General features: G+C 40.6%; 1 protein-coding gene across 4 annotated transcripts in view; it reads left to right on the top strand.

Moving 5' to 3' along the window:
- Positions 1–26,006, top strand: part of uvssa (UV-stimulated scaffold protein A) — a 64,907-nt gene that overhangs the window by 22,611 nt on the left and 16,290 nt on the right. For 3 of the 4 annotated variants that reach the window (XM_081611847.1, XM_081611846.1, XM_081611844.1), the window contains 5 exons: positions 5,174–5,285; positions 9,763–9,967; positions 10,091–10,225; positions 11,374–11,557; positions 11,642–11,756. In XM_081611847.1, the coding sequence (XP_081467973.1) occupies positions 5,174–5,285; positions 9,763–9,967; positions 10,091–10,225; positions 11,374–11,557; positions 11,642–11,756 (751 nt within the window). The remainder of the gene's footprint in view (positions 1–5,173; positions 5,286–9,762; positions 9,968–10,090; positions 10,226–11,373; positions 11,558–11,641; positions 11,757–26,006) is intronic. The other variant, XM_081611845.1, reaches the window with a different exon arrangement.

Below are 26,006 nucleotides of genomic sequence, written 5' to 3'. Positions count from 1 at the left end.
TACTCGTCATGCACACATGGGCTGGTGTCGCAAGGCAAGAAAGTCTAAAGATTATATGTCACTTATGGTGTGTTGTGTTTTCCTGTCACTGCTGTTCATTGCCCCTCAACGTAGACCTAGCTAGCTGCCTGTCAATGGTATATTAGCAGCAAGTTACCAGTTGCCAGAACCGACTTGAAACACAGAATTCAGTTGACAACGCAAAACTCAAACTTATACCTGACAGAAAATTGTCAGTTATAAAAAATAAATCTCGATTAAATAGACCTGTCACAACAAAATGGATCACCTGTAGTTAGCGTATTTATAACAAACTTACATTATTTTATTGGATTTAAGGCTTAATTTTAGATATATGAGTTTAGACTTTTTAATGATCCATGGACACCTTGTTGTATTTAGGCAGCAGCTGGACAAGCAGGCAAAGTGTTTATATGGTGTTATAATAGGTGGAAGTTTGTCATACTGGACCATGGTCTCTTTGTGACATCCAGATATTTGGTCTCAGCTTCTTGCTCACATCAGAGTAATTGAATAAATTTCAGGAAAACGTATGTGTCAGTTCATACCAAAGTTGGGGAATTTGTGTTTACCCCAAACACTTATGGAGGTCCTCTCCTCTATTCATAATGTGGAGTCCAAACCCCCAGAAGACCTCTGAGACCCTGCAGAGCCCTTCCACTCTGCAGGGTCTGGGGCCTAACTGGCCTGTCTTGTCTCACCCTGAACTCCAGCAAATCTCTTAGAATTTTCTGCTGAAGATCTGATTGGCTTTCTCTAAAATACTGTAATGGCATTTTATCTTTGCCATTACAGTAACGCACCATCTTGTTTTACTTCAACAACTTTTCTGATTTATTCAGCTGGACTCTGGAACTCTTTTTATTTCTACCTGGCCTGGTTTTTAATGTTAGAGTAACCAATATTTGTTCTGTCCTTTTCCTATTATAGTGACTCATGGCTCTGCTTTACCCAAAGCATCACTTCTAATTTGTCTGCTGAATCTTGAGTTTCATTTACAGCAGCAGTTTTTATCTCCTGCGTGGGGTTTTCTTCCCGCGCTCGTGTCCTGGAGAATAAACCAAAGCTTCGTTAAAATGCAAAGCAGCCTCTCGCGCAGCCATGTGGAGGAATAGAGGCCATATTTTAGCTGCGCCGGCCGTCAGCAAAATGTTTCTGGAGGAAAGCTAATCCTGCTGTAAGACTTACAGCTCTGCCAGGACGCGCGACAGCACTCGATGCTATCAGGCTTAAATTAGGGTGAATTAGAGACAAAGAGGCAGAAAAGCAGGGGAAAAGGGATGATGTTAGGGCAGGATTTTCCTCCAGCTGGGTGATCACTTCTTAGTCTTAGGTCATTGATCAGAGCAGAATAAACCAGCTGGGATTAAAGTAGACAAGCACAAGACCTATAGAGACTATATCAGTGTGTATGGCTGTGTACGTGTGCTGGAAGTGAATCCATTGCTCTCTGAGGATGAATAATTGTTGCAGAGGCATGGAGTAATGGAGAAAGTTTGCTCTGGTGTTTAAAATGTTACACGTTGTTTAACAGCTTTGTCTGCTCTTTCTATAGGAGAATAAATAAGACGGAGGCACAGTATCTCAAACCTCACTTTCATTCACTTAAGCATCTTTTTTTTCCAGAAATAAAAGAATCATTTGTATTGATGTTGTTTGAGTCAGCAGAAATGGAGTTTGCTTCTTTGAGCTGCCCATATCAGACAAGATCGTTCGGTCTGAAACTGGAAAAACTTTGAAAGTTATTGAGGAAAGATACCAAACAGACAATTGGAGTTCAACATGTGGTGCCGTGCAGACGCACCCACACTCTTAAACTTGTGCACAAGCTTCAGTGAATGTTGGTGAAGGATTTTATGTGACACAGCATCAGAAATCATTGCAAAATGAGGCATAAAAGGGCTTCAGCCTAACTATAAGAGAAGATGAACGAGAGAAAAGGGGCTGAGAGGTCCAACTCGGACAACTCTGGATGAGCTGAACAGATCCTGAGCTTAGACCAATCTGTCTATAAGGTAGCCGTTTACGGTCCACTGCGGGTGGAAATCGGCCCTGATTTCCTTTAGAAGATCAGCCCATATTTACATGTGAAATAGATACTATCTCCCTCTGCAATGGTCTGCTGCTGTCCCCTTTTGCTCTATTGTGAGAGAGGACTGACCCCCAAGGTCACATCAGCATGTGTGGTTAACTATAGTCATCCCATTGTTGATGACTATCAACAATGGGATGACAATGGCAAGTGACTTGCTAGAGAGAGCAAGTCACTTGCTCTCTCTAGTGACTTTTAAGACAAAAAAAGGATCACTATCGACCAAAACTGAAATCAGGCTTTTTAAAGATCAATGATCAGTTAGAAGAATGCGATTGGTGCACCCCTCCATTCCACAAATGTAGGGTTCACCTTAAAAGAAGAGAGCCATTTTTAAAAAAAAGTCCTATGTTTGCAGTGGGCTACGTTGGTGGCGTTTAGTGGAAATTGGAGTTGGCAGTTTTACAGAAGAGCTGTGGATTCAACACTTTTGAATGACAAACTAAACTTTGCTGCTGTGAGAGCTCTGATGGAGACAGTAGCGCCTTGTCCAAGGAGGCCAGTGCCGACAAATAAATACTTTGCTGCTGTATGCAAATTGTCATGATGGGGGGAAAAAACCTTTTACTTTTTCCAACATTGGCTTGTGTTCATTACGCAAATTTATTTTTGTAATTCCAGTTTGGACAAATTTATGACCAAACGCAATGCAGCTGCTGTCCTGCTCAGATGGAACTACAAGCTGTGAGAACATTCTCCTGCAGTGGCGTGCTGAAGCTGGTCTGTTGTTGGGAAGATGGGCGGAGCTAAAACCAGGACAACCTGGAGAGGAAAGGGACTCTATGGTAAAGAGCTATTTCAGAGCTATTGCTGTAATTAGCTGCAGTTTCCTCCAGTTCCAGTCTGATAGCTGCAGATTGTTATATATCATATATGATGTTTATTGTCAAATGATGATTACAGACAAGCCTGCCAAATGAGTGAACAACTGAACAGCAAGCACATAGTTGTCAGAGAATTACACATGGTGTGTAAGTGTGAGTGTGTGTGTGCACACTTCACATGTCATAAAATCTCTGGCTCATAGACCTCATTCAGTGTGTGTTGTGGGAGCGTTAATGAGTGCTAATTAGCTTTTAATTGTTTAGTTGCTTGTTAACCAAACAGCAAGTGTTGTAATATAAACGGTTTTAATTGTTCTCTGCATGCCGCCTCGAGAGCTGCCGATCCAGGCTGGTGACATGGTTAGCTGACTCTGTGCGCGTGGGGGTGTGTGTGTGTGTGTGTGGTGGGGGAGGGTGTTTTTAGTCATCATTCACAAACTCATCATTTGTAAACTAATTCAAACATGTTAATAGTCTTTATCTGCAGAAACGCAGCAGCCCTGTAACACACACACACACACATGCACACACAAATGGAATGAGTGAATGATAAAGGGGCCTGTGGGAATAAGATGTTAGTTTGACGTTAGGTTTTACTGCTCCTCATAACACTAATCACCGTGATTATGATGCTGCTGAGCTGAAGCGTGTGTGTGTGTGTGTGTGATGTGTGTGCATCCTTAGCAACCACACCCCTCTCCAAACACACACACACACATGCACGACATTTGTGTAATGAAAATGACCCTCTCTCTGTACAGGAGTGTTGTGTTCTGCATTGTAGCCCAACCATCGGCTAACAACCACACCAGGAAATTAAAAACCATAAATTTAGCTCCGCGCTGATGGCTGATCATCAAACCCACATTCACACACATTCAGACATCATTACCGCCCCCCTGTTCCCTCCCCTCTAACACAAAGACATCACATGTCCTGTTTTTGTTCAGCCCTCTCTGTGTCATCTGCTTAGCTTGGATTTCCATTCCTTTTTTTTTGATGCTGTGAGTATTTAGAAGTAAAAGTTGGAGCATTTTCCTCACTGTGCCCAAACTTCCTGAAATGACCACCATGTCTGTCTGAAGCCAGAGGCTGTTGAAAGAAGAATAAATCAATGACACACAGGGTTGTTATTCATTACCATAAAAACTCACACTTACAGTAACAGAGTTTATTGTCAGTCGGCGAGCTTTAAGGGTGGCCGAGGTGGAATGATCTGCTGGAAACGGGTTGAAACTGCTCTCCTTCATTACACCACTCCATGCTTTCTGAAGGAGGAAACCCTCCATCTTTACACAACCAGCACTGAGCTTACAGTCCAACATCTCAAATACAAATCGGACATTGGATTTGTTTTAACATTAATATCTACTTTTTTGAATGCACTTTGATAAGGGGGCACCAACTGTAGTTGTCTGACCAATCTTTAAAAAGCCTGACCTTAAGGTTCTGATTTGGTCAATACCATTTTTTTTGTTTGTAAAGTTGCTAAATATAGGAAAAGAGTCACTAATTTGGCTACAGTGGGATAACTCTTGTTAACAGCATGCATAACTTGGTGAGCGGTCTGTCAATCTGTCTGTCTGTCTGTCTCAAGGCAGAGCAAATGTTGGCAGTAGCTGATTTTCAAACCTTTAGATAAGATCTCCCACGATGAAGGAAAATCGGGGCTGATTTATCGGTGCACCCCTATAAACTGATAAATAAGTCTGCTTCTGTTTTGGGGGATTGCTTTAGAATCCCCAGAGATTATTGTACAATAAGGATTGGTTCAGTTCTACTAAGAAGAGAGCTCCAATATTTAGCCAGAAGCTTGTTGTATTCTGCAAAAAGAATGCTGCGTATCTGTATCCTACTGAGGGATCAGTGGATGTATATTCTGACCCTGTGTGGATTAAAGAAAAGAGATAGATTGTAAAAGCTAAACATATACAGGTATAAATATATATAAAACATCTCTTACTATTAGTAACAGATCAGTAATATCTTACCTCTAGTTCAGAGTTTGAGTTTTCTGATCTAAACTTCTTATTAAATATTCATAATTCTTACATTACCACTTGAGTTCTCTAAAACATGCTATACTGTACCTGGCAAAGTCAGTGGTAAGAAGCTAAGTTACTGATATGTGGGCATTGTTATACTGATGTACACTACACATTTTTCCTTTTGAATGGCAGCATTTTTTCTTTTGTCTTTGTAAGGTTAAAAACCACAGTTTCTTTCTCTTCCTTAGATGAAGGCTACCTCACACGGAGAGGAGGACGATGACGAAGACGAGTTTGAAGAGGTTCCAGAGAAAGAAGGATATGAGCCACACATTCCTGAGCATCTCCGAGCAGAGTACGGTCAGTTTACCAGTACAAACAAACACACTGATCCACACACACGTGCATAAACACTGAGGGGCAGCTACAAAAGGAGATCTAAAGCTGCCTTAATTTGCTCAGATCGTCACACGCTCGGTAAACAAACATTCAGTCAAGCTTCAAAGAGGCAGCTGACAGAGAGCAGGTAAAAAGTTTAAGTAAGTTTCTGCACAAGTGTCTGAAAACCAGGGACAAAGCAGCTCTATGGCCTCATAATCACAATTAACCATACAAATAAAGGACGATTTCTTCGCGCCAGAAACCTCATACCATGTTTTAATATTTTAATCACTTTTTGAATATTGTTGTTGTTTTTAAAAGTCAAGAGGGACAATGCACATCACATAATATGCCATTGTTAGCCATAACGACCAGTGTTGATCCGTAGTCAGTCAAGGTACAATCAAGACAAAGATTTGATATTTTTGATGTTTTGTTTCCCTCCAACATATGAGACCAGCAGACGTACAAATGAGCAAAAGAGCAAAAGGTTAGACAGCAGAACAATGGAGTAACTCTAAAACAGATTTTCTAAACATTTATTTTACAGATGCACTGATGTGAAAAATTTGGGCTGATATCAGAAACCAATATTGCTGTTATGGCCTGTAGCTGATAGATTTTGGATTTTATCTCTATTTCATTACCCTTTTGACACCTGAATAAAAATGACCACCACTGCTTCTCTGCTTCAGTTTAACACCCCACAATCCTTTGCTGCATCAGTATCACTGTAACACGACCAAACAGATAATACATGACCAACGTCTTCCCATCCCCCTCCAGAAACAAACGGCAACAAGTTTCAGTTGTTAATATTGGCCCAGGTTTATCGGAACAATACCGATATATAGAATACACCTTCACAGCAATCTGGCTTGTATGGAGCATGTTCAGCCTCCAGGCAACATACTGGGTAAGAGGTCATGTGTTCAGGTCAATGACCAAGTGCGTGTTTATGTAATTGCTATGTCAGCGCTAGAACAACATGCTGTTTCTAAGTATGAGGTGATGTTGGAGAGTCTTTACTATTTCTCTTAGAAAGGAGGTAGAAGCTCCAGGCAACAGGAAACACTGTGGTGCTGCAGTGTCAGCCATATTGAACCATCATTCACCATTCACATGGGTTGTATAGAAACCTGTATGTTTTCAATTGTGAGGCCTTTATATATATATATATATATATATATATATATATATATATATATATATATATATATATATATATATTCTGTGTTAATGGCATGGTATTACAGTTATTGCTGGGTCAGCCATGTTGTTTTGTCCTGGGGCAGATAACCTTCGACCTATGGCAAACACTCCTCCTCTCCTTTTCAGCAAATCATTCCTTTCAGGTCGAGACTTTACTTTACCTGCGATCCCGCCCCTCTCCACTTCCTTCTCCTTCCATTACTAATCAATTAGAAGCCAGAGTAATTAGATTGTATCTGCTGGGCTCAAATCAGCTGTGTCTATGTGTATGTGTCGGGGTGATTAGTGGGGTGAGGTAATGATCTAGAGGGGCCATACCAAATTAACAATGCAACCTCTTTAATGAGCCCCTATTAGCCCTGCACCTAGGTTGTACCACCCACTCTCACATGCCATCCTGTTGCTGTTTTGCTTGAATAACAAGGAATGGCCCTTTCCGTTGTTGCCTGTATTTTATTCATTATATGTAGTTATGAACAATATTTTAGGTCCATCATGAGTTTTGCTTTTGTCAGTGTTTTTAAAAAAAATAAAATATATAGTTTGTTCATTAAACTTTTTTATCCAGGACCAAATATAGTTATTTGTGTAGCTCATAAGTCCATTGCTTTGAAAAAATATTGACAAAAACCCAGTCAGTTTTATGATGGTTTCATCTTGCTGCTGGCCATGACCAGCATTTTGAAAAACTTGTAGCCACCTGTTATATTTTTGTTGTTACTAGTGCCAATGAAGACACCAATACAGTAACTTAACCTAGTTAATGTAGGACTGTCTTATCGTCACCAGTCCTGATTGTGGTGTTGGTGGGCAGGATGTCAGGGTGTAGCCACGGAGAAGAGAGAATATCCGTTTCTCGTCTTTCCTTTTGCAGATGATGTGTTTCTGTTGGTATCTTCAGGTCATGACCTCCAGCATGCACTGGAGTAGAAAAAGTCTGGTAAAAGGCCCTCATGATCAGGTCGACATGCCACAATCAGTTCTCATTGTCACAGTTACGTGACGAAAATCTCATCACAGCCACCCGGGTGAACATCCCGACTCTACTTGAATGGGAAACTATTGTCTGATGGGTCAAAATTTTATAAGTGTGTTTGTGTGGAAAACAGCCCCAACTACTCAAATTCTATTCAACCACATGACCTCATCTTGACTGTTTGACTTCAGACCAACCTGAGGCCATGGATCTCGCCAGAAAAAAGGTGGACTGCCCCCATTGGTTTAGGGAGGCTGTAAGGCTACAGTCTGATCTTGGTCCAATAATGAGGCTTTGAGGAACCCCATATGAGAATCAAAGAAGCCCAAATCTGAGGCTGCCTCTGTGATAACTCCCCCCTTGGTACTACATGCTTTGCCACATTATCACTGAAGTGCTGTTCTGTTTTGTTTTCCATGACTCTGCAGCAGAAACCCACAGCAGCAACTCTGGTGCAGTTTACAGTTTGACATTTCTGTGTTGATATTCAGTCACGAGAACATAGTGGAGCTCTCAGACCTCTGACAGTGAACATGCTGCTGTTTTCTGAGTTTACTATTATCCTCACTTTAATATTGTTCTGCTTCTTATTATATCAGTGTGTTAATTGCTTTCATCTCTGTATTTATTACTGAATAAGTATATTTGCACATTTCATTCTTCTCTCACTATTCCTCCTTCTTGTCCTTAGTCTCTTTCTCTCTCTCGGTCTCTCTCTCTACCTTCCTTTCTGTTCTGTCTTTCTGGTTATCAGGTCTCTTATCCCTCCCTCTGCTGTCAGGACACTAGCTCTCTTTCTCAAATTAACATTTTAATTACAGGCCCTGCTTAACCCTGGAAGATCAATACTTCTTTTTGCTTTTCCACCAGCTTTTTCTTGAGCTGTGGTAGCACCGCTCCCCACTCCCGTTTTCCCAATTTTTTTCTTCGACAACCTTCTTGCGAACACACATACCCACACACACACATACAATACACATTTCCTACATTGATCTGTGCGTCTTAACATCCACAACATCCAGTCAAAGCCATGCCATTCGGCGCTCTTAAAGGAGCAGATTGAGTGTGTATTTTACCCTCTGACAGCGAGAGAATGGGGAGGGGATTAAGGACAATTGAGGTGGGGATGATAGTCTCTTAACCATTGACATATATGCTGTGTTTGCTATAACTTTCTAGTGTAAACTGTGTAAAAATAAACCATGTTCTGTAACAAACACTATGCTATTTTGCAACTTTTATCCTGATTATGAATACATTGGAACCTTATGAAAATGTATTTTGGGTTTTGCTAATTGGTCACAAGACTGTAACATATAGACACACAAGACAGACAGCCATACACACACACACACACACACACAGAGTGCCCGAATTTTCGGATGTTGATTGGGGAAAAGTTCCGCGTTTAAACAAGATCACCACCAGACCACCTTGAGTCAGCTGTAGTTGTCATGTCAGGCCACTAGAAGGCACTGTGATTTTAGCAGGTGAAATGTGCATTGGCTTTTGACCATAAGCTTCCACCTCATTTAGAAAACAATAACCCGTCTCTGATGAACCAGGTGCTCATGCGACGCATGAATATTCCTGATCAGAGGTTGTGTTAAACTGAACAGGTTACGTGTCACACATAGTACAATGATATCTGCATATTTCCTCAACATGTCTGACAAATGCTTCTCAAAAACTGGATAGTGAAAACAAATGAGTTGAAGCGAAATATCGACATCTGTCTGAGCACATTTCTGCACAAAACACACCTACAAATGTCTGGCCAATCACACAACACATCACACAGAGCTCCATACAAAGTAATTGACCCGTGGCTGGTATAGAGAAGGGGAGGAGGACGCCTCCCTGCCAACAAGATGACGCAATGTTCATCACACGACTACAACAGTGAGAGCTGATTTTGGGGATTCATATGAAGTATGGGAGAGACCTAATAGAGAAAGATCTGCTTCCTGACTCTGAATTTTGAAGTTCCTGACTGAAAGACCACATTCAGCCTGGCTTTGAAAAACATTCCCAATTGAGTACCCCAGTCCCTCAGGGTTGTGTGTTCAGTCCTTTGCTGTTCAGTCTTAACACATGACTGTAAAGCCATACTTTTTTTTTTTTTAATAGTTTTTTGGGTACTGTTGCGCTTTTCACGTAATTCTGCATAACCGGGTTAATGTTTTAGTGCATGAATATGTTGATGAAGCTTCTGGTATGTCTCTAAGAAAAACTGACGTAATGCTGAACCACATACCCTTCTTTTAGGTCTGGATCCCGCTCCTTCCACCTCAACTGCAGCATTCGCACCCAAAACTCCCCCAGTCAGAAGACCTCCAGCTTCCCCTCTTCCATCCAGCTCATTTTCCTCTTCCAGGAGGATGAGGAGGCTCCTAGAGGACGAGCAGGATCCAACTTCTGCTGCAGCCACACTGCGTGTCCTCAGACAGCAGATCCTGCTTCCAGAATCCAGGTGGTGACTTCTCCCCTGACTCTCCTCCTTTAGACATTTCCTTTCATTCTTCTCACTTGTTTCACCTCCACTGTTTAAGCTATAAATTATGGTTAAACTCTCCTCCTTGCATCTTGCCTTTAGCAGCAGCAGCACTACTGGCCCTGGTTCATCTCAGCCGGACTCAGCGCAGGATGCTGCTGAAGCTCCAGTTGTTCCTTTTGGTTTGGATCTGTACTACTGGGGCCAGGAGCAACCCAACGCTGGCAAGATTCTCAAGTAATACACAAACACATTTCCACAACTTTAGTTTCAGTAAAACATTTATTAGTTGATTTGGATACATTTGTTCTTTATGTTGGCACGCACATTTAGTTAGCATGTGTATTTATATCAACTTAAGTTTAATTTGTTTGCTTGAGACTGACCTTTTGTCTGTGTTTTGCTGGTACTTACCTGCCTTGGAGTGGCCAGACAAAAGATGGGTGCCAGTGCTCAGCAGGCTTACATGCTGATTGGACTACACCACTAGTTCCTGCTGGCAGGGAAAATTTGTAGTTTCTTTGTTTAGATAAGTTTTGTGTTTAAGTAAATATTAGTATTAAACTTTAATATTTTTGATTTTCCTTTTGTGAGTCTTTAGTTTAGTCAAACTTAGCTGTACTGTTATTTGTTTTTGTGTTTGTAATTGTATTCTGTTTAGTTACCCCTATTGTGTCTTAATTGGTCTGATCAGCCAGTATATATACCCCTGTGTATCATTTCTTTATTAGGTCAGTTATGTTTGTTTGTGCAGCCAGTTTGTTTACATTTTTGCCTGAGTTCAGTTTTGTTTCTTTGACCTCTTTTATGAGCTCAGTTCATCATTTTGTCATTTTATAATCTTTGGGTTAAAATAAAAAACCCTATTTTTCTAATTAATATCCTGTGACTCCTCCTGTTTTTAACTCGGTCCATCACTCCCCCCCCCAAAAACAAAATAAAATCTAGGTAAAATTTTACTGTACTGATACAGTAAATTCTGACCACCACCACTGATGGTATTTTACTGTAAATTAGATTTTTTTTTTTTACAGTGTAAAATCTAATGTTTTAAGATTTAATTCTTAGGATACTTCCTAAGAAAAAGGGGAATGAATAGGCTGCAGATATTAGAAAAATGTGCAATGATCATATTTTAGTTGAACGTTGTGATGATATCAGTTGTATTAAATCCACATTTTCTCCATTCTACTGCACTGAGACTCAGTCTAACAGGCTGCAAAGTATGAACTCCTGATACTTTTTATACAACCAACAGATAACACCGTCCAAACAGACTTTTCAGATGTCCATACTTGGCTTATGTTATTTTTTTAAGTGTTTAATTTCTCCCTACTCATTTGAGGGTCTAATGCTGTAATTCTGTGTGTTGTTTCCTGTGGCAGGTCAGCCTCTCAGCACCAGTTCTGGGTTCCTGCAGAGGTGGAGGAGGAGGTGGAGAACCAGGACCTGTTGGCACAGAGTAAGAGCAGATACATCTCTTTCCCGGGGAACTTTGTGCCCGTCAGCCATTTCTGCAGAGCCCCGCTGGGCAACGGCACGCTGTGTCAGCGGCAGGACCGCGTTAAGGTACCAAACCTGACTGGTTTCAGCTCCGGTTCAGTTTCATAAAGCGCTCTGCGACCGTCCTGACCTGCTTCTGCCTGGCCTCAGTGCCCTTTCCACGGCCTGATCATCCCCCGCGACCAGGAGGGACAGCCCTGCAGAGAGGAGGACCGGCAGAGGGAGGAGCAGGAGGAACGGAGGAAGAGAGAGCAGCAGCAGGCTGGTGAGAGAGGAGATAAACTAAACAGAATCCAGAATTTGACATCGGTGGGATTATTGTCAGAGTTTATTTCAACAAAAATGACTGATAGGTTCCTGCTCACCTTCTGATTCTGTCTAGCTTTCCTAAACCTTAACAGAACCATCCATCCATTTTCTAACACCCTTGTCCCTCAGTGGGGTCGGGAGGGTTGCTGGTGCCCATCTCCAGCGAATGTTCCGGGCGAGAGGCGGGGTCACCATGGACAGGTCGCCAGTCTGTCGCAGGGTGACACAGAGACACACAGGACACACAACCATGCACACACACATTCACACCTAGAGACAATTTGAAGAGACCAATTAACCTGACAGTCATGTTTTTGGACTGTGGGAGGAAACCAGAGTACCCGGAGAAAACCCACGCATGCACAGGGAGAACATGCAAACTCCATGCAGAAAGACCGGGGCCGGGAATCGAACCCAGTCCAGTGAGTTGTGAAATAGCATTTTTTGAACCTTCTCGCTGCAAGGCAACAGCTCTACCAACTGCGCCAATGTGTAGCCCCTTATCAGAACTTTTCCTAAGAATAAGTGCAGGACAATGTCCTGATGAGATTCTGTAACCAATGGCAACCAGCCGCATATCTCTCCTCTAAGGGCCAGACTCCATCCTGACCCCCACTGCATTGTTTACCAGAGACCACCGCCACACACCTGAACTCAGCGTGGCTCTGGTGTTGATGTGACCAACATTGGACTAATGCTTGTAGCAGAATGAGTAGCACGTCCCACATTAGTGTGTGACCAGCAAACCCAAGCTGTTTTGGTTGTGTACAATCCTCCCTCACTCATCCAGTTCAATACACAGCACCAAGCTAAAGTCAAAATCACATGAAGCAGTTTCTCATTGGCTTAGGAGTTTTAGCAGGTTGTTCCTGTAGTCCACACGCTCAACAAAGCTTTAGAAATGTGGCACAGCTTAAAGGGAAATAAAAAGTCATATTTTGATCTTTTTATAAAAAGTTCAGTGTTGGAAACTTTTTTTCAACCATGATCCATTTTCTGAAGCAACATCAGCTGGAGATGGTGAAGCGTTTGTCTTTCTGTCTCAGTCGAACAGATGAGGCTTCATCATGTTTTCTCCACATTTTACCCATATTTAATATTTAGCAGCATGTTACCACTTTCTGCTGTATAGAGTTGTAGTGTTTGTGTCTGTGTGTGAGAGAGCAAGAGAGAGAGCGAGCTCAGACATACAGTTCCTGCAGTGTCTTGTTAATTGCCACCTCTGTGTGCGTGTGTGTGTGTGTGTGTGTGTGTGTGTGCGTGCGTGCGTGCGTGTGTGTGTGTGTGTGTTTGGCCATGCAGTCCAGTGAGTTGTGAAATAGCATCTTTTGTTACCAACTACACTATCGATCAGTGAGTCAATCTCGCACATATACCTACACACACTCACACGCACACACACACTCACACAAATCAATCTCACAGTATGACTGTGGCCTGACAGAAACTGATGGACCATTGGCCTCTGCTCCCTTGGTCACAAATTTATACAGAACACGCACACAGCTGCAGCATTCATAGTGCGATCAACACACCATCTGCTCAGAATCAAAGCAAAGCTCTGTAATGTTTTACTCAGTTCCCAGATTAACTTCATTTGCAGAAGAAGAGCCACGGTCAGGCCTGTGTGTTTTCACCAGCTCTGAGAGCTGCTCGTCTCATAAGACAAGAAATCAAACTCTCCAGGTTTGTTCTGTTCATATTTAAGGTCACTGAAAGATCCAATAAACATTTGCACAGAAAATAAAGAATCAATAGTTTTGCTTGGTTTCATAAGACTGAATGCTGAAGCTGAAGCAACACTGTTGGTTTCAGACAGAGTAATGGGTGTAATCTACTTAGATGGTTAATACTTAAATTTAATGTTGTGGAAACCAAAGTTTTGTACTAAACTCTACTGATGTTAGAGCGAATGCACTATGTTGAGCTGTTGGATAAATAGAAGAAAAGCTCAAGTCTCACTCCAGTAAAGTGAGAGTTGGCAACAGAAATGTCGAACTTTATTCAACTCAGAGTTTACAAACCAGCCGAGTAAATTAGAGCTTATCCAGAAAAATGAATTTAGGGGATGTCAATTGCACTACATTTTCAAAGTTGGCAAAAATGCTACAATGCTAAATGAAGAGTTGGTTCCCGAATTAGCTCGTTAGTGCAGTTCAACAGTACAACTGGCGCTGGAAAAGAAGCCGCCATAAAACTCTAAGAGTTCTTTATTACTACAGGCCACTTCCACCAGTCTGACACAGCATTGACCTAAACAGCTTGGATGTTTCTGAGTGTGTCACACTGCGTTTCTCTGTTAGAAACTGTTCTGGGCTCTGTTGCATTTAATTACTGCATAAGAAAGGCGATATATGGTGCGTAATGTGGACACATACGGACTCTTTCCGGCTGATTCTTAGATCTTTAAAGCGTCCAGTCAAACACAGATGCCAATATTGGTTGAAGCTTGTGTGGTATAATGTGAATTTTCCCTAACCCTTGTTTCCCAAAGTAAAGCTCAATAAGGAATGTGGAGAACTTGTTGATGTTGATGTGGAGGCTCTGTGGTGACAGATGAATCAAAGCAGGTGGTAAAATCCATCAGAGGAAAACTCCTCGTGACCTCAGAGCGACACAGGACAAGCTAACAGCCGCAGGCACTGATTAGGAATTAATTTAACAGGAACAAAGGGAAACTGAAACTATTAACTGTCTGACATATGGTGTTATACAATCAGTTAATACAAATATAATTTAAAGTGAAATAAAGATTTATAAAGTAAAAATAAGGCCACAGATTAGCAGGTTATGGCTAGTTACTGAGAAAGCTAGGCCTAGCATGATCTGAACGTGGTTCTGAACAGTGTACACACCTCTGTTAATCAGCCAGTTTATTAATTACCTAAAAACAAACTTATTTGAGGAAACAAATCTGGGGAAAAAAGGTTCTCCACATGTTTTTGTATTACAAAGAGTCAGAAGATAATCATACAAGATCAGAAGAAGGTGACAAAAAAACTCCATATTATTATAGATACACAATGAGAAGCAATAGGTGGAAATATTTACAAATACCTGGAGAAAATATGGGGCAGTTAGACGTTAGAGAAACCTAACCATTGTAATTGTAAGAGGATCTTAGTTATTTTAAAACATTGATTAAATAATTTGGAGTTTACATTGAAAGAGCTGAAACCTAGCCTTAGCTAGCTTGAAACTAGACAAGGAAAGTTTCAAGCTAAGGCATAGAATGGATTTTTTTTTTTCTCAATAGGGCGGTTTTACTTTGAGTGAATGTATGACACTGGTCACTTTCAATGAAGAAATACAAAAAGCAAGACTGTCTTCCAGATAATTACTACTGGGACTTCACAGAGAAGCTCCAGGTTTAGCATCCACTATGACTGTCGAGTTCATATCAGTAAAAGGAAAAGGTATAAATTATTTTAGGGCTTCTGACAATTACCTATTAAATTATTTGCACTCTTAGTGATTTGCAACTCTGGGATTTTATTGTTTGAAGTCATAAAGAGAAAAATATTATTAGCTTGTGGTGCTAATAGTAGTTAGCACCCCAACAAATTGCAAACACTAGTTTTTTTAACTCCGCAACTAGAAAGCACTAAGCTCAAATTGAACACATCATTATCTTAATTGACATTTTCAAAACCAAATGAAGGTTATTCAGTGATAAACTGAGGCTGAAAACTCAAAAGGATGAAACAGAGCGACTTTGCTGTAATACTAGCCTGGCTGATGCCTTGCTGTTAAGTTCTGCTCGATTCTCATCACCCTTCAGTGCTCCGTCTGGGATTTCTCCCATTGAGCTGGATTTTTTTGTTTGAATTTCAGCCGACTTGTAAACGACGATGTTGATTTTCTGTTTTAGAATTGCAGTCTTCCTATTGCTGGGTTTCAGTCACGTGACCCGGATGACGCACAAAATTCAGATGGAGGGCCAGAAGGGGATTCCTCCGGTTCAAAACGAAGCAAAGTTGATCACAACAGTATGCTAAAGCCCTAAATAGGCTGGAACAGCTGAGGTATCTCGAAAAAATCTGCGTATATTTAGGATATGATCTGTATTATCTTGGTAAAAAAAAAGACTTCTCTTATAATCTTGAGGATTTATCCGCATTGACGCGATCAACATAACTAACCACCTGGAGCTGCAGAGTTCATATTATACAGTGAGCCAGAAGAACGCTTTCAAAAGCCTGGAGAATACAATCATTTAGTTTCAAATTGGGTCAAGCATTTAGGTTCAAAAGCAGCACTAGATGGCTGTCGACTTGTTTCTGCCAAGTGAGTAGTGAATTGTGCTTTCTCTCTTGCTCTTGATGAAGGCGGACGCTTTTTTCCTCTGCTCCCTCCCTGCCCTTGTCTGCTCTGCTTGCTCTGTTTTTGTCCCGTCTTTTTCTATATTTTTGGAGCCTTTCTTTGCACATCATCCAAATCTACAAATTATGGATCTGGTCAACCGATCTCTCAATGCAATTGATCACATTTTTGACGAGAAGTCTGTGCACAGGAGAGTCCTCTTGTCCTGCAGGGACACACAGGATTCACCCTGGATTTATTCATGATAACAGGATTTCTGCTGTATGGAGTTTGTGGATTCCTGGATTATCGACAAATTTGTGACGGATCTGGCCAAACTAGCAAACAGACTGTTGGTGTGGACAGAGACGAGGACTCACTAACCGGATAGAATCGATCTTGGAGAAGTTGCTAGTTTCTGCTCAGTGGAACGACCAAACTAATTTCGATGATTGGGAACTGAGATGTATCAGAGAGACTTTAGGGAAGATTGAAATTTATAATCTTCCCGACCTAAGATAATTCTGTTTCTGAATTGGCTTTCCCCATGTGGCCTTGGAAGGGCTGCATATCTCTAATCTCCTTGAAGATATGTAAACACAGCTCTCCTTCCCACTTCATCCCCTCCTGTTTCCATGGAGCTGTGGAGCTGAGCGTTCCTAAGGACATCATTCCTCGATAACAAACATCTCTGTCGGACTATGCCAGGGACCACAGCCACCTGGCTTCATGGCCCTTTGACGTCACCGCCTTCACTCATGTCTTTGTTTTGCCTCTTTGTTTTGTCTGAATGTTGCCATCTGCCCTAATGTATCGTTTCCTCTTTTCCTGTGGTTTATTTTGTTTGTATTTCCTTTTAACTCATGTAAAGCACTTTACATGAGTGCTTTACACTCATGTAAAGTGAGTGTATCAGCTTATTTATATAGCTGAAAATGTGCTATATAAATAAAATTACCTTATCCTACCTTTTAAGTAATTTTAGTCTATAATAAGGATGTTATTGCTAACAACAAACTAACCCATGCTATTTTATGAGCTTGAATCTCCTGGTAAATAATTTATTTAGCTTCTGTAAACCCAAATTCATGCAAGAGTTGTACATTAATGTTGAGTTGCTGTAGGAGGCTGGATTCTGGTCCAATGTAGATCAACGATTCGCACTGATCTACAGAAACCCCATGGCCAGACACAAAGCATGTAGGGGAATAGTAACAGCTCATGGTAACTGTATGACTGGATAGGTTATATTTAATTTATTCAGCTTTTTTATTTTTATTTTTTTACCATTAAAGTCCCACTGAATAAACATTATATTTTCTGCTGGTGACTCGACACTGAACTAGCTGTTAACAACATTAGCACTCTGAAGACATCCACACTAGGGCATAAAAATAATATATCTTACCTTGCTTAAATGCTGTCTTTCTAAGTAACTGTCCAATAAATATCTGAAAATACAATTTAAATGATGCGATTGTTTCCTGTGGTGCTGCAAACTCTGGCATTGTTAGTTTTCACACTTCCTGCTTTTAGCTGTAGATTATTGATCCATTTTCTCCTCTTTTTCAGTAAGTTGTTTAAAATGAACTCGCTTGTGACCAACTACTTTCGAAACACAAAAATTACGTTCATCTTTTTCTCTATTTGAACGGTTGGATTTACTGTAAAGGACTCGGACTTTAGACATTTTGATGCTGGATCAACAGAAATAAGTGGGCTGAATTTACTTCTGGCCCTCCATGTGCATTGGGTGATGTCGGTGCTACACAGTGGTGGAGAAAGTACTCAAAAAATTTACTTAAGAAAAAGTACAAATACACAGACAAAAATGTACTCAAGTAAAAGTCAAAGTACCACATTAACATTTTACTTAAGTAAAAGTAAAAAAGTACTGGCTTTTAAAAATACTTAAGTATTAAAAGTAAAAGTACTTGCTGAATGCATTGCCTAATCACTAATATCATTAAGTGAACCAATCGTATTTAATTTTAATACAGCAGTAATGTGCCATTTTAATGAACAAGGCCACAGATAAAGCATGTTTTTATTGAGTTTACAATACACAGAGGTCTCCTGCCATCCCTAAAAAAATAACGCCCTGGGCGGTTGCCCATATTGCCAATGTCAGAAATAATAATTGTCTGCACCATTAAAAATAGCAATTAACAACACTCAACTATGAACACTGTCCAAGGCCCAATAAGCAAGAAGTAACCATGCAGGAGGAGGTGACTGTTCTCATCCTCCCTCCTGCTGCAACGTCTGCCACCATGACAGGTGACGAAAACAAAGAGCAATGAGCATGCTCTGCGTTCTTATGTTTTTGTTTTATTTATTCACCAACTAAATATAAAGATATTTTAATGAAATAAAATAGTTACTGCAGTGTATGCAGAGAATTACAAGAACAAAGAACGGCTCTCAGTGAGGCTTCAGCACTATAGGACTTGGTCAAGATCCGTCCAGAAGAATCGGATCGTCCATGAATGTCATATTACTATATTGCACTTTGGTCACAGCGTTGTCCCATCTGTGCAACACCTCAGTCAACACCTCCACACAGTAATTCAGTGCATGAGTGACAACTTTTTTTCATCGCAGATGCAACATGTGTTTCAGTCAAGACATCAGTGGTGGGAAGTACAACTACTTCGTTACTGTACTTAAGTACAGTTTTCGTGTATCTGTACTTAAGTAGATTTAATAATGGGTACTTTCTACTTTTACTCCACTACATTTTACAGTAAGTATCTGTACTTTCTACTTCACTACATTTCTACAAAACTGTCTCGTTACTCGTTACATCCAAGTCGCGTTGCTCTTTTTTTCCGTTAAAATGTGAAGTTCAGGGATTTAAGGTGGCGCCGTAAAATCCAAGCAATAACGTGACTCTGTCTGTTGTCACCCATCGGCTCCACCTTTACTCGCACGCGGAGCTCCAGACATGCGCAGTGGTTTCCTCCGAGCGGGAGAAGATGTCTGTTTAATCGATAATAGCTGCATAAATCATAATATATGGCGACATGTAAAATCAGCAGCGCTTCGCTTTCACAGACGGTGGGGACTTCGTCCAACTTTTAGCGTCACTTGAAAGGAAAGCTTAAAGAAAGGTAAGATCTGTGGACGTGATGCTAGCTAAGCTAGCTGTACAGAGACACATGTTGCATCTGATGAAAAAAAGTTGTCACTCATGCGCTGAATTATTGTGTGGAGGTGTTGACTGAGGTGTCGCTTGGGACAACGCTGTGACCAAAGTCTGCAATATAGTGCAATATAGTGATATAACATTCACGAACGATCCGATTCTTCTGGACGGATCTTTACTAAGTCCTAGGGACTGAAGCCTCACTTAGAGCCGTTCTTTGTTCTTGTGTACACTGCGGTAGATATATATATATATATATATATATATAAGTCCAGCACATATAGCAGGGTGCAAGATGTTGGCAGGGAAAGCATACATGGAACGACATAACCAAGTGGCGGGCATAGTGTACAGGAACATCTGTGCAGAATATGGACTGGAAGCCCCAAGATCAAAGTGGGGAACACCCCCAAAAGTGGTGGAGAATGACCGAGCTAAGATCCTGTGGGACTTCCAGATCCAGACAGACAAGATGGTAATGGCGAACCAACCGGACATTGTGGTGGTGGATAAAGAACAGAGGAAAGCCGTTGTGGTGGATGTAGCAATACCAAGTGATTACAACATCAGGAAAAGGAGCATGAGAAATTGGAGAAATACCAGGGCCTCAGGGAGGAACTGGAAAAGACCTGGAAGGTGAAGACCACAGTGGTGCCTGTGGTCATCGGGGCCCTCGGGCAGTCACCCCCAAACTGGAGCAGTGGCTCAAACAGATCCCAGGAACAACATCAGACATCTCAGTCCAGAAATGTGCAGTTCTAGGCACAGCCAAGATACTGCGCAGAACCCTCAAGCTCCCAGGCCTCTGGTAGAGGACCCGAGCTCAGAGGATGAAACAGACCACCCGCGGAGGGTGAGAAGGGAATTTTTTATATATATATATATATATAGATTTATTTAATCGCTGAATAAGTAAAAGTTGAACGTATGAACACAGAGCATGCTCATTGATTGATTTCGTCTCCTGTCATGGTGGTAAACATCGCAGTGGGAGGGAGGATGAAAACAGTCACGATGCTCCTTCTGCTTGGTTACTTGTTGCGCCGTTGGACAGTTGAACCTTATTTACCGTTAATTGCAATGTTTCAGTTGTGGTTTCTGACATGGGCAATATGGGCAACCGCCCAGGGCGTTATTTTTCTAGGGATAGCAGGAGACCTCTGCGGATTGTAGCACAGCGATGAAAGCAAAACAGAATGAAGTGAGTTTTAATTGATACTGGCTAAATTCATTTCAGCTCTTAAGTATTTAATATCTAGGTGTTTTTATGGGAATGTGGATCTTTCAGATCAATCTGAAAACCAATTTTGATAGGTAAACTTAATGTTATTGTGTCACTTAGCGCGGGGCGCTGGTCTTGGGTTCGGTGGTCTTGACTACAACTCTGCTACATGGCTCCTTGGTTGCATATCCTCCACCCTGCCCGCACCTTCTTTACATCCCCTTTCAGTTCTTTCTAAATAACTGAAAGGGGATGTATCCTGTCCTATGTTAGGACAGGAGACAAAATGTTTCCATCCCTGAAATTATTATTCATAGAATCACATATCTAAGTCTAAACTGTTACAGAGAATAAACACAATAAGAACATGTTTAATCTGTGGTAGTGTTAATTAAAATGGCACATTTCTGATGTATTAAAATTAAATACGATCGGTACACTTAATGATATTAGCGATTGGGTAATGCATTCAGCGAGTACTTTAAGTATTTTTAAAAGCCAGAACTTTTTTACTTTTACTTAAGTAAAATGTTAATGTGGTACTTTGACTTTTACTTGAGTACATTTTTGACTGTGTATTTGTACTTTTACTTAAGTAAATTTTTTGAGTACTTTCTCCACCACTGCAAGACAGCTAGCTTTGCTAGCATCACGTCCACGGAGCTTACCTTTCCTTCCAAGTGATGTTAAAAATTGGACGAAGTCCCACTGTCTGTGAAAGCGAAGCGCGGCTGATTTTACATGTCGCCATATCTTATGACTTATGCAGCGCTATTATATTACTGACGCTCAGAGGAAACCACTGCGCATGTCTTGGAGCTCCGCGTGCAGGTAAAGGGGGAGCGGATGGGTGACAACAGACACTAAGTCACGTTATTGCTTGGATTTTACGGCGCCACCTTAAGTCCCTGAACTTCACATTTTAAACGGAAAAAAAGAGCAACGCGACTTGGATGTAACGAGTAACGCGACACTTTGTAGAAATGTAGTGAAGTAGAAAGTACAGATACTTACTGTAAAATGTAGTGGAGTAAAAGTAGAAAGTATCCATTATTAAATCTACTTAAGTAAAGTACAGATACACGAAAATTGTACTTAAGTACAGTAACGAAGTACTTGTACTTCGTTACTTCCCACCACTGGTGCTACGTCATCTGAAACACAGCAATATAGGGATGTAGTTGGGCAATGGTAATGGAGGAAGCGAATGAAACCATTTAATTGGTTCTAGAAAACAAAAATCTTACCTATCTACTTCCTGTGAGACTGAAAATGTTTTCATCTTCTGCATTTAGTAACAGCATCCACACCAAAGAGTATTGTCTGGTTCCAGCTGGTCCCAGGAGCTTTTATGCTGAAATGTGCTGCTTCGGGTGTTTTACTGTGTAGAAGGCTCTGAAACAGGTAGTGATCTGTGTTGTAAAAGTTGCTCAGGTTCATGAGGAAAGGTTTGTTTTTCAGGATACATTTTAAACAAACAGATTTCAGGCTGGGATGTTAACGATCTTGGCTGCCGTCTATTTCAACTTTAACAGACGACAGGCACTGAAATGCCTGTCAGATCCATGAAGCCGACCAGCTGACAGAGATGAGAGGAATGGATGCGCCTCTACACTGGGATGGTCTGGATTTATTCTCCCACACACAGACAGGCAGGGCCCCTGTGCTTAGCAGAGTGTAGCTTAGAGATGAACCAACCCAAGACCCCAGATACCTCAGAGTATGAGTGTGTGGGTTGGCCCCTGCCCTAACCCCCGCAGACCCCATCTGGATGGGTTAAAAGGTGTTGACAGAGAAAAGAGCCCTGCTGCAGTTCTGATTGAATTCATAGGCTCACTTTCCTTTCTTCGTATTTCTTCTCCTTTACCCTCTCATCTCACATCTGACCTTTTGTTTTTGTTGCTTTTTCTCTTAGACCTGAGCAACAAAAACCAGCACACAAACTGTATGTTTGTATGTTGCAGCCCCTCTTTTACTAGCAACTACTCACTTAAACTCAATTACATTCGCCTTCGTGTGTGTGCGTACGTGTGTGAGGAATAGTTGAAGATCCAGTCAGACCCAGGGTCATACAGCTGATGAGCTGAGGTCAGTGTTTTGACAGAGCAGTGAGCAGACCTCAATCCCATCACAATCACAGTGTAATTACTTTGAATTACTGCAGGTTTATCTCTAATTCTGCCGCGGTCTATCATTAACGAGAGGCTTCTCTTCGTTTAGATCGTCATTACTCTGCGTTCCAGCCGCTTTTACTTTATCAGCCAGCATTATGGCACTACACTTTTCATTAACACCAGAATAGGATCCAAATTAGCCCAGAGGACGCGGCATTCGCTTCCCGTGCTCTGTGAAACCGAGCAGTCGGAGCTCATTTACCTTATCAGCTGCAACTTCATTACACTTCTCTGTCAAATTGCTTTTTGTGTAATTGTTATGAGAAGAAACTGGAGACATACCCAGGTGCTAACCTTTTGTTTTTGGGATGTGTTGCATACTTTTATTGCCGAATGGATGGAAAAATCAATTAAAACTAATGATTGATTGGATGTTAAAAAGCCATAGATGTTGTCAAATCTTGGCTAAATGAAGACGTCATGATTAAATTGTAAAATAAAAAACAAAAGATGACTTCGGCGGCAAAAGCTTTCACCAGTGGTGGACTCCGATTTGCTAATCTGCTAATAACGAAGCAGATTTTTTTTGTTTAGCACTTTAGCATATTTGCTAACTTTGAAAACACTGAGTGCACTTCACTTCCTCTAGATTATTTTTTTTCCGGATAGATTCTAAACACATTAATTTACTTGACTGTTTTGTGACTTTCAGCCGAATAAAGTTTAACATTTGTGTTGAAGTTTTGGTTATTGACAGTTAAGAATTGGGCAAAATCAGCAACAGAATTAACAAACCTCAACAACTCTAAAACTGACCTCTAAAAGTGAAAGGTCTGTTCCTCAAAACCACTTCCTGAAGCGCAACCGTACAGGTAGATGTGTAATGACAAACTTGGCTGTGTTGATGGTGATATATTAGCTGTGTCCGAATTCAGGGTCTGCATTCTTCGAAGGATGGATTTGTAGGCCGATTACGTCATAGCATGGCAACAAGGCCTGTCAGGATTCAAAGACTCCTTCAAATGCATCCTCCTTTTCCCGAGATTTGAAGGATAGGTCCATAGACATAATATAAGAATAGACGCCTCATGGACCGCTCTCGCCTATTGTCTCTGACGAGATTTAGAGTTGCTATCTTGGAGCGGTACACCGCTCCACTCAGCGTTATGTGTTTAGCAGCACAATGACGTATCAGCGCATTTAATCGATCATAACACTCTTTTTTGTTACTGGAAACCATATTCAAAAATCTATCAAAGCTACATTTATAAACAATTGTATTTTTAAGTATGGTTTAATACATAGTTCAGCATATTTAAATATGCTTAGTCAAGGGCGTAGGAACGAGTCTGTCTTTGGGGGGGACGCATATCGGAAACCTGACAGATCAGTAAATAGTTTGAGCAGAAATGTCAAACAATTATTCCATCATCACATCAGTAATGCGTTACTCTAATCTGACCCCTTGTTCCAGTAACAAATATTACTGGAACAAGTAATATTGTTCCCGTATTATCCCGTATTGTTAACGGGAGCCACGTTAACAATACGTATTGTTAACGGGAGCCACGGATGGATTGTAAAGGTGCGGGATAATGACCACTCCAGGAGGGAATAATGCTGATCATTTTTTAATGAAGATAACCGAACCGGAGTACAAGTGGATAGTTTACGTGCTCTAACACCGACGCAGACAAACTTTACACGTCCACACCAGAGTCAGCGAGCATCCAGAACTAAAACAAAAACATTCCCCCAGAACACACAACCGTTGCATGCAGAATTCCGTTAACAAAGTAAAGTAACAGTAACGCATTTAAACTTAGATCAGCCTAGTTAGTATGGGAAATAATGCAGAGATAAGCAGATGCATACAAGTACTACAGTATTTCAAAGCAGAGCACATCGGTTTGTTTGATTGATTAATTAAAGTTAAGCCTTCAAACATAATAGGTTTATTTAACCGTAATGTCCTATCTGCGATGTGGAGAGTATTATATTTGTAAATGAATAATTTGCTTATTATTTGCTTATACTTTTCACCTTGTAGAAAAGTGCAGTACACATTTGAACATTTTAGAGTCAAACTAAGAGATTTCCTTTTTACTATGGAACATCCTTTAATATAAAAGGTGAAGAATAATATAGAAATCAGTAATACATTATTAAAAAACCTACGGAGCCCTCCAAGGGACATGGGGATTTTTTTTTCTTTTGCATCCCCTCGCAATACTTTTGCGTTCCCTCGCGATAATCTATTGATCAGTTCATGCGGCGTAAACCTTTCTTACGGTGGCCGCCGTAATTTCTGCTTTAATACAAGCTTATGTACGGTTTTCCCATGGACTATTGAGTTATTATCGCGGGGTAATAAGTCATCTGATTGTGTCTCTGTTGTGTTCGTGTCTGAATGGTTTAAAGGGCTGCTTTCAGTGCCGTTCCATCTTAGCCTTAACAGACATAAACATGTAAATAAATCGATTTTCAATCAGTTTTTTGCACCAAAGAGTTAATAATAATAAACACGTTTTCACTGAAGCTCTATAAGAGCCATATGAATTAAATAATTATTGATATGACAGAAGCACCTAGTGGTGGGTGTGTCGATGTGGGCGTGACTGTCATCAAGTATGAATGGGAAGTTTAGTGGCGTGCTGCTGGCTCTGTGTGTATGAGGAAGTGGAGCATGATAATCAAAATTAAATCGATAATTGTGACAGAACAAAGAAGAGGCTTGGAGTTGATTGATACACGGACAGATGAGATTCGCCGGACAGTAAAAAAAAAAAAAAATCTGTAAAAAAACAGAAAATGTACTGGCAGAAAATTACCAGGACATTTTCCGTTTTTTTTACAGAAAAATGTTGTACTAAAATACTGTTAAATTATGGGAAACTTCTGACAGAAATTCTGTTAAAAAACTGAAAATATCCAGGCAAAAAGTTGCCAGGACATTTTCTGTTGTTTTTTTTCTTCCAGAATTTCCATGAAAATATTTTCCATAATTTAACAGTTTATGTCAAATATACCAATATTTTGTTAACCCAAAACTGAAATTCTCTGTCTTTTTACTCTGTCTTTTGTGATATACTCACACACTTACAAAACTAAATTCTAAGCCTACAGGAAATGTAGTTGTAGAACACGAAACACTTAGTTTGAAAGTAGCTCATGCAAAGTGATAAAACCATTCGACAAACAATTAGCAGATTTTATTTTGCAATTTAAGACCATAAATTGACGTAATCTAGTATTTATAACTAACCGTTGCTATTATATATAAAGAGTTAAACATATTCTTGAGCTTGCTAATGTTTATCTTCTGCACATCACAACTAATTTATTGCATTTTACTATACAAATTTCAACGTATAAATTAAATGTAAAGCAATCTTGACTAGTCTTTGTAGTCAAACAGTT

The sequence above is a fragment of the Poecilia reticulata genome, chromosome 10 (assembly GCF_904066995.2).
Source record: "Poecilia reticulata chromosome 10, P_reticulata-male-v2, whole genome shotgun sequence".
Taxonomy (NCBI): domain Eukaryota; kingdom Metazoa; phylum Chordata; class Actinopteri; order Cyprinodontiformes; family Poeciliidae; genus Poecilia; species Poecilia reticulata.
This window is presented reverse-complemented; position numbering and strand designations above follow the sequence as displayed.